General features: G+C 37.2%; 2 protein-coding genes across 5 annotated transcripts in view; one reads left to right on the top strand and one right to left on the bottom strand.

Annotated features, from left to right (window-relative positions):
- Window positions 1-2,953: 2,953 nt before the first annotated feature.
- On the top strand, window positions 2,954-15,162 carry rgn (regeneration). Of its 2 annotated transcripts, none has more exons than XM_017614802.1 (6): window positions 2,954-3,165; window positions 6,236-6,562; window positions 6,624-6,741; window positions 8,940-8,990; window positions 10,269-10,445; window positions 12,676-15,162. In XM_017614802.1, the coding sequence occupies exons 1-6, from the start codon at window positions 3,135-3,137 to the stop codon at window positions 14,228-14,230; spliced, it is 2,259 nt and encodes a 752-aa protein (XP_017470291.1). In that variant the 5' UTR covers window positions 2,954-3,134; the 3' UTR covers window positions 14,231-15,162. The 2 variants fall into 2 exon arrangements, with proteins under 2 accessions (XP_017470291.1, XP_017470290.1); XM_017614801.1 differs by having other exon boundaries at window positions 8,934-8,990.
- The window catches only part of barc (RRM1_TatSF1_like and RRM2_TatSF1_like domain-containing protein barc), a 40,223-nt gene continuing 36,389 nt past the window's right edge, over window positions 11,347-15,180 (bottom strand). For all 3 annotated transcript variants that reach the window (XM_017614798.1, XM_017614799.1, XM_017614800.1), the window contains 4 exons: window positions 12,356-12,522; window positions 11,946-12,132; window positions 11,725-11,861; window positions 11,347-11,659 (listed from right to left, as the gene is read on the bottom strand). In XM_017614798.1, the coding sequence (XP_017470287.1) occupies window positions 11,443-11,659; window positions 11,725-11,861; window positions 11,946-12,132; window positions 12,356-12,522 (708 nt within the window). In that variant the 3' untranslated portion in view covers window positions 11,347-11,442. The remainder of the gene's footprint in view (window positions 11,660-11,724; window positions 11,862-11,945; window positions 12,133-12,355; window positions 12,523-15,180) is intronic.

Here is a 15,180-nt window from a genome sequence, read left to right as displayed (position 1 = left end):
CAATGCAGCGGGGGCTTGTTTACTTTAAAGAGATATTTGGGTTTTTCGTTCGAATACGCTATCATTCAGTACTTTACAGATGCTTTTTCTGGTATCTAACCTATAATAGCAAGGCCCTCCGCAAACTCGGCTACAGTAAACGTACATTTCTTAATATTTTCCAAAAAAATTTTATTTCAAATTGAAATTTGAAAAAATTTGAAATCTCCCCCATGAGAAAGGCAAATGGACTGAAAAAATCACGATACTTTTTTCGTATGTCGATTTTGGAACTGGTTCGGACTTGGCGAAATATTTTTCAAGTCCGAAATTAAAATTTTTCCGGATAATAAACAACCGCTTATCCAAATTAAACAAGTGAACAAATGAAAGAGGACTATAAAATTGCTTTAATACTAAATATTTAAAAATATTTCAATAACAAATTTTATTTAATTACCATAGGAAAAACATATTTAAAAATATTTCAATAACAAATTTTATTTAATTACCATAGGAAAAACCTTGGTTGAATTTCTTTTATATTAAATTATAAAAATCATTTAAATAGATGCGGTAACCTTCGTTAGTTTCTGTTTAAAAGCCATTTCAGTCCTCTTTCATTTGATACCAAATTTGTTTAATTTGGATAAGCTGTTTGCTTATTTTCCGGAAAGGACTTTTATTTCGGACTTAAAAACATATTTAGCCAAGTTTAATTCTTAAAATAAAATAACACTTATTTTCGGTCCCTGTTCAACAGAGAATTAACGCGCACTAGCCATGGTTGTGAATTCTCTGGTACAGAACCAGTTCGACACTAGTGCGTTTCCCGACAGTGTATAAAACTTGATTAACGGCCAAAGCGCATCGCTCAAAAATACACTCGGAGGTTATCCATTGTCTGAGTTATTTATTGATGTTCTAAATTTGAACAACGGCAACGGTATAAGAACATCCAGCTTAGGTTAGAAGTTAAAGTTACTAATGACATAAAATTTTAACGAGGGTTCAGTGCTTAATGGTTCTGCGAAAATTATGGGGATCAAAAGCGGCTAGTTATATCATATACCATATACTTACATATGTATATGAGTATTTGTTTTCTTCATATTTTTGCCCATCTAAACGTTGGAAATGTTTTGCTACAAACTCTTTAATGAGCTTTTACTTAAATCTTTAATGACTCAACTTAATATTTTTATACCTGATGCATTTTTGAATAGCGGACAGCAATATTAAAAACTGTACGTTCCTTTGATATAAATACAACGTTAGCCGAATTAAGTGATGGGCTAGTCCGAGATGCTTAAACGATCGCGAGAATCGCCATCGTTGCAAAATTACAATCGAGTCAATAATCGACTCGCTCCCCGACTGTACAATCGGGATGTTTTTCGATTGTTTCGAGTCGGCTGACTTATCACCGACGAGATCGTGTGAACTCAATCGATAGCTTTCGTAGCCTTGTGCAGGTGTGTATTAAGTAAAATATTGTTCAAATTTATACTCATTTAGAGATTGTTGGGTGTACAGGCTAAGGAAATTTTACTAAAAATAAAGTTTTTATGTTTAATTACTATTCGTAACAGTAAATCACGTCGTTTTATGTCTTCTTTATAAAATAAAAATTAAAAAGCTATCCGCTGAAGCCTGTACTCCCAATGTTTACTATCACTGATCTCATTTATTTATTTACCAACCAACAAGGATATGCGTGTTTGTTTTTTCGTAGTTATTATACACTTGTGTTATTTGCAATGATTCCATTTTTTTTCTTATCCATATTATACATACATATGCGCCATATTAAAACACACTCCGTGCGTCCGCCACTGACTGACACGTAGTCTAAAACCCAAAACCAAAAAGGACAATGTTTTCATTCGCAGTTAAACTTTAAAAGCTCTCAAGAAAAAAGAAAATTCTTACAAAATGACGCACAAGAAATAGAAAAGAAATTTTTTTGCTATCAAAATTTCTTAAATCATAATAAATTTAACCCCAAAACTCACCCCTTGAGTGCGCTACGTGACAAATTTGATATGTAAAAGTAAACTGACAGTGTTTAATTTTGCGCAAACTAGGAGAGGAAACTGGTTACCTCTCCTTATATGCGTAAATTAAAACGAAAATTTTTTAGACGAAATTTTAAACCTTTTATGTGTAAACTATGAAAATGTGAGCAATAAATGTTTAAAACTCAAAAAATCAATTTGAAATTTGTTCTACGCCACACATATAATAAGTAAAAGTAAGCAAGCAGTGTGTGAATTTGCATTCATTAAGAGAGGAAACTGGTTACCTATCTTAATATGCGCAAATTTAAACAAAAAGTTTTTAGAGTGTACACACCAACATGTGGTCTCAAATGATCAGAAAAATATTACGATCATCTAACACACAACTGTTTAGTTGATTAGAAGTAAATAACAATGCGTTCAGAAGGTACAATCACAACAGTTATTGAGCTGTTGAGCCTCCTGAACGTGCCCATTCTCCATGAGCCGGAGTTGCCAGTTTAGCGTATTTCTCCCTAGATTAAAGGTTATTCTAGGCCATTAGGGAGAAAATTAAGGATAAAATATCTTTATAAACGTTTTTAGGGATTTTTTCAAATATCTAACACTAGCTCAACCCCACCATGTAGTGTTGATGTCCACACATCTGGCAAACCTAATACAACAGCGTCAAACTGGAGTGCTTTGCATGGTCAAAGACCGAATCCTCAACAATCGACTTCAAAGCCTGGACTAACGCCAAACAAGGCTGTATTGAGTGTTTGGTGGGATTGGAAAGGAAAGTTTATTTGTAAAAAGAAATTTTTTTCAAAAATTTACCCAAAAATGTGCAAAGGCTTTTCATATGACCCAATACAACTTTAATAGTAATATTTATATAACGCGATAAATTGTGTGTACACAAATATTTCTTATATTATTCAAATAATGTCAAACTTGCCACATAATAACTTAGTTTTGTTTTTTCTTTGCAGTCATTATTTACATACATATCTCCGATGCTGCTTAGATGCCAACCATATCTCGAATTTCATAACTACACACACTGATAAGCGCTGGATTTAAAGGACTCTTACAAGTAGCAGCTTAAGCATTTTAGACAATCGAATTAATTTACTATCAGCAACAAACACAATGCGGCTGTTAATCTTCATCTTAGCCTGTTGTAAGTATTAAGAGCACTGATTAATATTTAATTAAATTCGTACTTCTACTCTCATGTGCCATATATATATATATATGTATTAGAGGTATACGCCGCCGGGCCACGCCGCCGCCGCCGCCGTTCTTTGTCATTTCACACGCGCCGCCGCCGAGTTACGAAAATATCGGCGCGGCGGCGGCGGCGTTCGGCGCCTAAGGAATTTTGTACAAAATTTTCATATTGTATGCACATTGAAATACATCGTTTGAAGGAACTAAATACTACTCGTATAAAAACACTATTTTACGAAATGAAAATTACATTTTTAAAAGGGGTTTTTTTTGCATAACTTGGGCCACTGAACATTAAAAAAAAAGCGTAACTCAGAAAAAAACATATGTAACACGTTTTTCGATCGAAAACGTTTATTACAGTTAAATTAGGGTCGAATACTGGTAATCTGACGATTTTTTCCGCAGTAGAAAATTTTTTTTAATACTACAACAATACTACTTTTTTATATACTACATCAACAAGAAAGTTATACTTTAACGCCAATATCTCAGAAAGCTGTTTTAACAGAAGCGCCCTTATTGTATCTAACTCCTCAATTATTGGAGATAAAACAAAGACTAGTGTATTTTCCTGTGTTTTTTTTTAACATTTTAAACAGAATTTTAATAAAAAGCAAACACTTTTTTTGCTAATTTTTACATTCGTAAGTTACTTTATTCTGGGGTCCAACAGACATATACAAGAAATAGGTGGCTGTGTAAAAATTACGTTAGTATTCCTATGTAGTGGTCAAACCCCAGGAAGGTTTTGCTCTCGCGCATCGCAATATTTTCTACACAGAATTAAAGTCCCCATTTGGTAAAAATTACTATTATTTTGCATTACATTCTGCTCTCCTTAGAAAAATTTGGCGCTTAATATTTTAGTGGAAATTTTAACCATTTATAAGCCATTTTTCAAACAGTGGGTCAAAAAGACCCGTTCTGGTGGGAGTTGATGGGTTAAACTTTTGGAAAAAAGTAGGCCAATCTTATTTTCAATATATAACCCGCAAAAAATCCTAAGAACTCCGTAATTTAACATAACGGTTGATAAGCTTATTGCAAAAATTTATTGATAGCGACATAAATTACCCCAATAACTTAACCTTTAAATTTTTTTATTTCTTTAAATTGAAATAGTACATACGGATTTGCAGAGTACATAGAGATGTATGTATATTAGGGTGCCCATCGAAAATCGTTTTTTTGTACGTTAGTACTACATATTTTCAAATTGCGGAAATTATCGATGGTCAAATTTTAAAAAGTTCTTTGAAATTCAAGCAAAAATAGTCATTCAAAAACTCATGAATCTAGAAAATCGTAGTTTCTGACCTAAATCGACAGGCCGCGACCTCTAAATGGCCTTTAAAAAATCTATAAAAATAGGCAATAATATTTCTCATAAAAACGATTCAAATTAGGGGGTTGGGTCTTTAAATTTTCAAAAAAAGAATTTTCGATGGTAAACCTAATGTATGTACTATATAGACTTTCTTCTGTTCGGCAGCAGTCAATAACCTAATGTATGTACTATATAGACTTTCTTCTGATCGGCAGCAGTCAATGAATGAATTAAATAGAATTATAATCTGATGACATGATAAGATTAGAAGCTTCATGGCTTTTTGGAATCTACCTTATGGGCAGTAGCGCCGGCGTTTCCAGACGCGCCGGCGTCGCCGCCGCCGCAAAGCCTGTCGGCGTAAACCTCTAATATGTATGTACATTTGGCGTAATATTATTTTTAAAACAATTTTTTATTTTTATGTACATAGTCAGAAAAAATTTGGTAAAAATTAGTAGTAAGTTTTCGAAAATTCGCGTAGAAGATTTCAATTAAAAACAACATCGCCATTCAAGAGAATAATGCTTTCGCTATTCGAATTTATGCACAAACATGTAAATAAATTGCCGAGAAATCCGAACCACACAAAAAGATGATCACCGAGTTGTATCCAAAGCTCTATAGAATCGTTTCTCATCACACAATTCCATTTTGCAGAACGAAAGCGGCTCTCGTACTGACATTTCGAAAGCTCAGCTAAAAAAAATCTATAATGGATATACATTGGGGTGGTCCTTAAAAAAATGAAATTAACAATTTTTTCAGTCTCACCCCCTCAATCGGTAATACTACGATCCAGATATCACATAAATTTTGGTCCCGACTGGAGACGCTTAGGCGTGTCGCAAAGGGGAAAAATTCAGATACCTCTACGGAGGCTCCAAAAATTAAAAATGTTTTTTTTTTCATTTAATACCTAAAATCGATGTGTACTACTAAAGTCGAAGATATCACATATAAAATTTGGTCCCATTTGTAGTCGGTTAAAACGTTTCCATATGGTAATCTCAACTTTGTCGGGGTTGGTAATTTTAGATATGGCATTGTAGAGGCTATCAAAAACGGCTTCAAAATTGACGAAAAGATGGGTTTGCCAGCCTTGAAGCCACACTTTCGTGAAGTCTTCAGTATTTCTTACAGCATCGTCGATAGAACAGGATCTCGCTTCTTGTGGATTGGGCAAAGTACACTAAAATTTCAATATTCGGGCATGTCTGAAGTGATGGATGGAAAGGTTGAGCACAAGTCAGGAACGCTAGAAGCATATCTTCCGTCTATCACAACGTGATCAATTTGATTTTGATTATATGCCTTTCTGTAAGCTATCATAAGCCCCTAACTTTTTATCCGATTCGCTTGCGATTTTGATCCTATATATTGTGCCACTGAAATGAAAAAAGCCATGACTAACTAAAATATTTATTGCAAAAGTGAATTTGGGATTTTTAGTTAGTTACGGCTTTTTTATTTCAACGACATGTGAGATTGGACCTTTCTACGATATTCAACAAGGTAGAAGTGACAACAAAATTTAATTTAAGATACATATCTTGGTCTATGCTTGATACTTCAGTCGCAGCAGAGAACTGTCGCTTTTAGCTTGTTGAATATGCCTTGGCTATGGTATCGCCGACGATATGTATGTACTTTGAATTCATTTTACACATGTTTTTTCTTAATTTTACAGTGGCACCCTCTATTAAGGCATATCACGTATCAGCCGCATCAGCGGGAGTTTCTTTCATCAACGAAAATGATCTAGATCGAGTGCCACAGTCAACGAACACACAGAATGCGGCATCGAAAACGTTGCGAAATCGTCGAATGTACGCTATGTGTCCGCCTCACTTTCAAAGAGTCGGTACCGAATGTTATTCGATCCTGCCACAGTCCAGCAGCTGGTTAGAGGCGCACTTTTTCTGCAAGGACAAAAATGCAAAATTGGCAGAACCACAAAAGAATGCCGATCGCAAATTGCGTAACTTCCTCAAGCACTACGATGCTGAGCGGCTATGTAAGTAAAATGAATGTCGAGTATATACAAGTAATTATTTTATATAAAAACGCTTTCTTAGTTGCAGTAAATGAACCCATTTGGATTGGCGCTACTTACGATTGGCAAAGTAATGTATGGCAATGGAGTATTAGTGGCAAAAACTTAACCTATGACGCATTCAGTCGGATGGAACCTGAGTAATAAGACTATTTCTTTTTTCACTTTTTATATAATTAGTTAAGTAAGGGCAACTTTAAAACAGAACACTACCAGAACAGACACTTGCTTGATGCAGATCCCACACCCCGGTAGCACGTCAGTAGTAGGCATCTCTAAGTATGAGCTGAACCACTATGTACAACAACGGCTGGGCCTGGTACTGAAGAGACGACAGCCTGTAAACGGCATTCACATGGATACTGTTTGCACCCGCACAGACTCCCTTCCTGTGAATGCCATTATCAATGCCCAAACACCATCTGTGGATGAGTGTGGAACCGCATCACGCTGGCACAGATTTGCGTATCCTTGTGTACGAAGGGCCTTACAGTCTAGATACTGGAGCCGTCTAAACAGTTACATATCCAGACTCGACCACACCCCCATACCCCCCTCCCACCAAAGAGGATCCAGCATGTGGAGATTCCCCACCCCCCTCCCTCCTCCCCCCGACACCAACCTCCTCTTCACAACTTAACTAAAACCACTCCCCCTCTGGTTCGACCCCGTCGAAACATTACGTTTTCTTGGCCTGCCGCTATATGACCTACCCGATCGAGGCAGGGCTAAATGAGCCGCAACAACAACAACAACCGTACACTACAATGATGCAGGGTGGTCCTTAAATTGCTTTTTTTATTCACATGTTATTTTGACAGTGACAACTCTTTCCCGCGGGAAATCTTGATAGAAAGTCATTATCATATCTCCGCGGAACGAAATGAATCGGTTGACGCTTGAACGACGTTGGGTAAATAAGGCAAACTTATTTCCAAAGTCAATGTTGTGTAGTCCTACTAGTACGTTTATTTTAAAGAATTTTTAGACGTAATGAGATACCAATCCCGCCTACTGTACTCGAGTTTGTGCAAAAAGTTTGTGAGACTGGCATGCTGGAGAGCTACACTCACGATTGCCGCCGTTGCGCCATGCGCTCTGACGAGATGTAGCACCCGAAGTCGAGAGTGTGCAACTCAGTCCTGGAACATCGACTCTCCATCAGTCCATGTTTGTGAAAATAAATATGTGTTGGTTACACCAACATGACTCTTGGCATGACTCTGAATGATTCAACTGTGTGTAGTCGAAGGCAAGTCAACGCGTACACAAATGACTCGCGAGTCGGACGCACCGAAAATGCCGCTTATAGTCATTTAAACCCACCATGCAAATGGTCAATGGCAACAAATTGGCGACTCACAGATTTATTGCTGTGGTGACAAATCGGCAACATCATTTCTTTCGTGTCAACTTTGGAATAAATAAGTTATCAAAAATTCCCAAACTTATCCAAAATCCTCTAATTTTTACCAAGGACAAGATTAAAAAAAATAGGAAGTCCCATAGCGAAAGAAAAAGTTAATTCCGTTTCTAAGTTCCAATTGCGTATATAAAAAATAAATGAAGTATTAGATAGAATTGAATTATTCCAAATATCACCTGCAGCGATAAGAAAACGACTAATTCAGTTAATAAGCAAACGACTCGCCCAGGCGAGTTGCCTTCGGCGGACGATTAGGAGCGACTGGTAATAGGAATTCGATACGATGGCAGTATTAGAGGCAATAGTTTTCTTCATGATAAAAACATAACAAGGTAAAACCATTGAGAGGCAGTCTGACGTTTGCCAACAATATAATTTTAAAATCAAAACTCAAACTCACACACACATTCTCATTTTCAATCTCAAACAACAACAATTGTGAACAATTTAATTTTTTTATTTTCAATTTTATATGATTTTAAAATGTTGGCAAACGTCAGAAAAAAATCATGGTCGACGAAATGAGAGAATGAATTTACCTTGTAATGTTTTTATCATGGTTTTCTTATTGCTGGCAACGAAAATTGTTTTGCTGGGAAATTGCTTGCAAATGTCAAGAATTTTAAGTGTCTCTCAGCGGTTCTAATATTACTATATTTTTATCATGAAAATTTCTGTGAAGATATTCATAGAAACTTTACCATATACACCAGCCACCTATAAAATACGGATGTTTACTCGGGTATTTACCCAGTCTGTTCTGGTAGGGCAGCTTGTTTCTGATATACTATGTACGTACTTCACATGTACATTGATCTGAAAAATTAAAGTCTATCTTAATTTGTACCTATTTGCTTACATTTCATTTAATTATCAAGATATAACTAATGAGCGCATGTTTTGCAGGATCAGGCAGAATTTGGAAAACCATTGCGCTGTGTATGACCCAAATCTGGATTACAGGTAAATGAAGATATAAATGCTTTATACATATGTACATATCGCACACCGTTTTAAAAAGAGTCACAACTCAAAATAATACGTTTGTCAGAAAATGCGAAAAAACTATTTCTTAGCACATGGCAGTCATATGGGCAAGGTCGACTTTAACTTAGTTTTTTTAACAAATTATAACAAAAATTTGCTTAAGCTTTTGCTGAAAGGTAAATAAAAGCTCTGCGTACATTTTTAGTGCATAATCTCAAAAATGCCATATTTCGAGTTGTGTCTCTTTTGAGGACGGCGCGCGCAATGTATGTATGAATACTTAAGCAACTTTTAAAGATATTGCCAAATAAAAATATGGCCAGAAACTATAGAACTAACTCCATTCTGCAAGTCATGACACGTATACCTTTCTGTGGAAAATTTCCCACTATGACAGCGTAATAAAATTAATTAAAAATTTCCATGTACCGTATATACGTTACTCACATATGTATGCATGGATGTATCTGTACAGTATGACAAATAGTCATTTAATTGCAATGCCATAACGCAGTCCTTACCCACTCCCGAGTTAGGCGAACGTTGGCGTTTAACCCATTACTTAAAATGCGAGCGGTTAACGTGTGAAATTGCTAATCAAGTTGTCCGACTGCCCATCAACTTAAAGCGTATTGCATTCAATTGACGTGCTAATGATCTGTAGCGCCAGACAAGAATATAAACACAATTTTATACGCAGGCATACGTACATATCGTCGTTTAAAAGTACAAAACCGCGTAACTGGCATTAGCTGCCAAAAATTGGATTTGCTCACACAAGCTCTTGGCTCAATCCTTATCCATTCATCCTGAAATATACGGGCCAGGTATGCGATTGCTTTATAAAAAAAAGAACCATTTTGAAATATGAGTGTTTCTACTCTCTAGAAGATAATTTACCTAATTCACATACGCGACATGCATTATCTTGGTACGCGGTTTTGCAGTTTTGTTGATACGCGGTTTTGTACTTTAAACGACGATATGTGCATTTCTCAAGACTGTGAACTACAAAAATGCATAAGTGAAATATGTACATATACATACATATGCATACGCTAAAAATCATAAAGCAGCCAACTTGCAACGTGAAATGTATTCAAAATTTGGCGTAGTAAAATAAAATATTTTACTATACAAAAGCATACAATTTAGCTTTACTTTCACCACACAGCACATTGCATAATAACAATTAAAAAAAAAAAAACCAAACCAAAAACATCGCTGATAAAACTTTTGTTTTTCTGCAAATAGGTGGTCTGCACGTCCTTGTCCGGACAAATTCCGTTTCATTTGTCAACATAAAATGCCGAAAGTCAGTGAGAAGAATCGTCACAAAGTCTACAATCGTTGGAATGCCACCTACCCACATGAATTCGCGAATGAAGTTATATTGGAGGTGATGGATCAACCCGGCAAAAACGGACCCAGGTATGTTATGAATAATAAAAATAAGTCAATAACCAAAGTAACACTTTTAGCGCAAAATTTATTTTATTTTATTTTATTTTTATTTTTTCAAATATTGAAAAGCTAGTAATTGCGATTTCCTGTTCCACATATGTATTTGCCATTATGGGTTAGCATGTCGCGAAATATACATATGTACATACATATATACTTAAGTATTAAATAACCTCATGAAGGAAATGTGAGTAACACGGTTCGGCAAAGTACATACCCCGAAACCCTCATAAATGGTTGTTATGCAAAAGAACGCTTGAATCCGAATATATGTACATATGTACATAATTTTTTGAATTATGCCGTTTACATTATGCCAGTAGCATGTCATTCCAGTGAGTCAGACCAGCGGTGAACTGGAATGACAACTGTTTACATAATTCCAGTTATTCAAAAGCCAGTGAAATTAAAAATGCAGTGGCCATGTATTGAAGACGAGGTTGACGACGAATTAAAATATGAGACTATGACAGTTATACTGGCATGCCAGTATTGGAATTTTACTGGAATGAGTTTACAAGCTTAGCCTATTTTCATACATAAATTTCGTCTGTTTGAAGATCATGAATTCTGTTTGAAATTATTATTAAAATTGTATTTTTTATTGAGAAATTTTGAAAATTTCCACATAAAATAATAAGTGTAAAAAATTACAAATAAATATGCATATTTCATATACATATGTACATATGTACAACAAGAAGTCATATTCGGATTCAGTAGGATATTTTATATAAGAACCAGCAGGAATGGTGCAGACCAACTGTACCCAGCGCTGGCAGAACGCCATAAGAAAGTGCAAAAGTTTTGCCAGCGCCGGGCATGGCTGATGCATATATTTATTTGATTGTTGAATATTATAAATTGTGGAGTCTCCTAAAAAATCGAAGAAACTGAGTCCGGACTTTGCATAAAAATCAGTAGTAGTTAGCGTCAGTTTGGATTTTCTTGTCGATCTATGAAATTAATCATTATCCAACGCTTTCACATCGCTGCAAGCAGATTTAGAGTTTTCTTCTAATACGCCGCATTGAATATCTTCATTGTCACATAGCATATCGCCTTCTGCCTTTGCATCGTCCGGCTTTGATGCATTTTCTTTGCGTTCATTTTCCTCCTGTGTTAGATATTGATCCCAATTGTTAAGTCGTTTCTGTACCTCGGCCTCAGATTCAATAATTCTGAAAACGACAAAAATTTAAAAATAGGATATAAATTTTAATATATCAAAGCTGTCGTTACACACTTGTATTTCGTCTTTCCATCCCAATGCTCTGCAGTCAACTTCCGTTGGCCAAAGAACCGTCCGTGCATCATTTGTATAACCACATCGGCTTCTTCAGGATCAGCCATATTAACTTGTGCGACACCTTCAGAATGGCGCTGAATATTAGTAAACGAGAAATTAAATATACATACATATGTACATGTATTCAGAAAAAAGAAAGCCGGATATGGCAAACTCACATCATAAATGACAATTTTGCGAACTGTACCACATTTGCTGCACTCTTCGCGCAACTCGTTCTGATAGTCCAATATGAGTTGTACTTCCTTCTCGAAAATAGTCGGATCAAAAAGGTTTTTAATAATAACCACCTTCTCATTTTTTGATCGCTCGCCGCGCATCTTTTCCGGTCGCCAATCAAAAAGCCTGATTGAGTATTTAGGAAATTTATTAGATTTATCAGAATAAAAAATGCGATGAATAGAAAAAAAAAAGTCTGGTAAATTAAAACATTTAATACAATTAACTGAATCTCTTCAGCTCGAAAACCTGGACAACTGCATTCTGCATAGACATTTTAACAGTTCAGCCCGACCTAACGGAATACCCCTAATATAACGAAATATCAAGAGGCCGGCAATAAACTTACTTTTCCTTCATTTTCTGCAATTTCTCCTTGTCTTTCTTCTTTCGTTTCGGCTTCAATGCTGGATTATACTCTCCACGCATTTGAAATTCGGCACGTTGAACACGAATTTTATGACCGCGCAGGTTGTAGTCATCCAAGATGTTTAAAGCCAGGCCCACAGACTCCACCTACGTAAAGAGAAGAAAGAGAGATTAGTTACAGGATATTTAAAAAACATAAAATACTTTAATTTTACAATGATAAATTCATAAGTTAAATCGTATTAGCAAGGAATGCCCGAAATTAAGCCAAAACTCTTACGAATTATTCCTCTATTTCAGGTCGAATGTTATCGTCAAAGCCGTCGGCAGCGAGGAACAGATCGTCATCCCCAAAACCCGCACTCAACGTCAAGGTGGAAATCGCGGACGCGGACGTGGTCGCCCTCACGACTTGCGGCGCCGCCCCCAAAACACCCAAACTAGACCGAGTGTTCATCCAAACGAAATCGATTCTGAATCGACCGACAAATCGACACCCACTTCATTAACAACGGCAGTACGTTATAACGAAATACCCGCTCCCACGACAACGGCTCCAGTTACAGGACCACGCCGGCATAGCCATCCACGAACGCCCCATGACCGCACCGTGTGGCGGCAACGACAGAAGGAGATGCGTCGGCTGCAACGTAAAAAAGAGCGAAGTCAACACATGCAACAGGAAAAGGAACGACGTCTGATCGAGCAACGTCAACGCATACGAGAAAATCAGTTGCGTATGCAGCAGCAACGCGAACGTGAGCAGCAAGTACAAGATCAAGAGCAACAGGACCAGCAACAAAAATCACATGAACAGCCAGAGCAACCGGAACAGTCCAACCGCGAAGTAGATGAACTGCGCCAGCGCGCCGACCAAGAACGTCAACGCCAGCAACAGCAGCAACAGGCAGAGGCCGAAGCCAAGCGACGCGAACACGAGGAAAGCCAGCGCGAATTGAAGGCACTGAAAGAAGAGCAGAAAAGGCGTGAGGAAGAGTATAGTAGCGCCGAGCGCATACGCCAGGAACGTATAAGTCGCCAGCGCGAACGCGAACAGCAGGAACGCAAAGAGCGAGAGGAAGCGCAGCGCAAGGCCGAAGAAGAACGCGCCAAGGACGAGGCAAAGCGGGAACAAGAACGTTTGGAGAAGGAGAAGCAGCAACGGGAAGAATACGAAGAACGCTTGAAACAGGCAGAGGACGATCGTGAACGACAGCTGCATGAGCAACAGGAACGAAAGCGCCAGGAAGACGAATACAACCGTAGGCGATTAGAAGAAGAGGAAAAACAACGTCAAGAGGAAATCAAGAGACAGCAAGAAGAGGAAGAGAAGCGGCTGGAGCTGCAGCGACTCGAAGAAGCGCGTAAGCTAGAGAAACAAGAGCTGGAGCGTCTTGAGGAGGAGAATCGCCGCCGGGAAGAACTGCTGCGCCAACGGGAAGAAGAGATCGCGCGGCGCGAGGAAGAACAACGGAAATTCGAAGAGGAAGAGGAGCGCTTAAAGAAGGAGCTCGAAGAAGCGGAAAGACGACGCAAAGAAGAACACGAAGCCCAGATCAAACAGGAGGAAGAAACACTCAAGGCACAAGAGGAGGCCGAACGAAGAGCAGCCGAAGAGCAGGAACGTCAACGACAAGAACGATTTGAAGCGCTGAAAAAGCAAGAAGACGAGCGTGTGCGACAAGAGCTACAAGAAAAGAAACGCAAGTATGCAGAGCGACTCTCACGCCTCTCACCCGAGGACCAACGCAAATTCTTCGAAATGCGAAAAGGACGAAAGGCCAAGAAACTACAAGAATTACACAAACAGCAACAACAAGCGAATGGCGGCAACGAGGCCTTCGAAGACAAGTAGATAGAGCGCAGGAAATTCGCCAAATCAAATGATATTAGAATTAATGGGATAACAGCGGTGTTGAGCCGACGCTAAACAAGGAAATGAAGTCGCTGCTCGACTGTTGTAGCTTTGATTTATCCCAAAAACCTCGTTAAGAAATTAAGCTAAATATAAGTCATTTTAATTTATGTATGTAAGTCATTGCTGCCATTCTCTTTTATTGCGAAACACGCTCAATGCTTCTTGTTTTTAGGTCTTCATAATACTTTTTTTTCTAATTTGATAAAATGCAAAAATTTAAGAAATAATATTTAAAAAAACAAAATGTATGTATGCGTTAATAATGCCACTGAAGCACTAGTATTAGCTTTAGTTGCAAACGAGCAGCGTTCCAGTGACGGCTACTGCTTGACAACAGTTGAAAGTACTCTCGATTGTAAATTACGAAAATAAAATATTTTATTCTCATATAGTTATTGATTTAGAAGTGGATCTACAATAGGCAGCTTAAGAAAAAAATAATAATAATTTAAGTAAACAATAATAATTTCAGAAAGTCGTAAAATAATAGTTGTTCGTTTTTTTGTAAATAGGAATCACAAAGATTGGAAAATAAAATTATGAAGAGTGCATGCACGACTACTACCGTTTTGTAACTGTAATTTACGATTCAACACATGTACACATAGTGATTATACAAACATAATAGTTTTAATTCCATTTTATGTAATATTTATGTAAAAGCACTACCAACTTTTCCTTAAACACCCAATAATTTAACACCTAAGGGATTCACAAGATAAGTATGCAAATGTTCTACCAAACTTTTACACAGAATAAATCTGCATAAGCACACATGTAAATACATACATAGATGCAAAGCAGGAACTATTAAAGAAATGCCATAAACAAAACATTATTTTGGGAGTTGTTTAGTTCTTCCAAAAAAACGAGTACTAATAACAACA

The sequence above is a fragment of the Rhagoletis zephyria genome, unplaced genomic scaffold, assembly GCF_001687245.7.
Source record: "Rhagoletis zephyria isolate East Lansing unplaced genomic scaffold, Rhagoletis_zephyria_1.1 Rzeph_scaffold_00901, whole genome shotgun sequence".
In the NCBI taxonomy this organism is placed as follows: domain Eukaryota; kingdom Metazoa; phylum Arthropoda; class Insecta; order Diptera; family Tephritidae; genus Rhagoletis; species Rhagoletis zephyria.
Note: the sequence above shows the minus strand (reverse complement) of the source record. Positions and strands in the feature narration are given on the sequence as shown.

Excerpts from the sequence above, each read along its gene's own strand:
- rgn (XM_017614801.1), top strand. The coding sequence starts at position 3,135 with ATGCGGCTGTTAATCTTCATCTTAGCCTGTT. Across the intron at positions 6,563-6,623 it reads CTACGATGCTGAGCGGCTAT|TTGCAGTAAATGAACCCATT; the intron begins GTAAGTAAAATG and ends ACGCTTTCTTAG. Across the intron at positions 6,742-8,933 it reads TTCAGTCGGATGGAACCTGA|GATCAGGCAGAATTTGGAAA; the intron begins GTAATAAGACTA and ends CATGTTTTGCAG.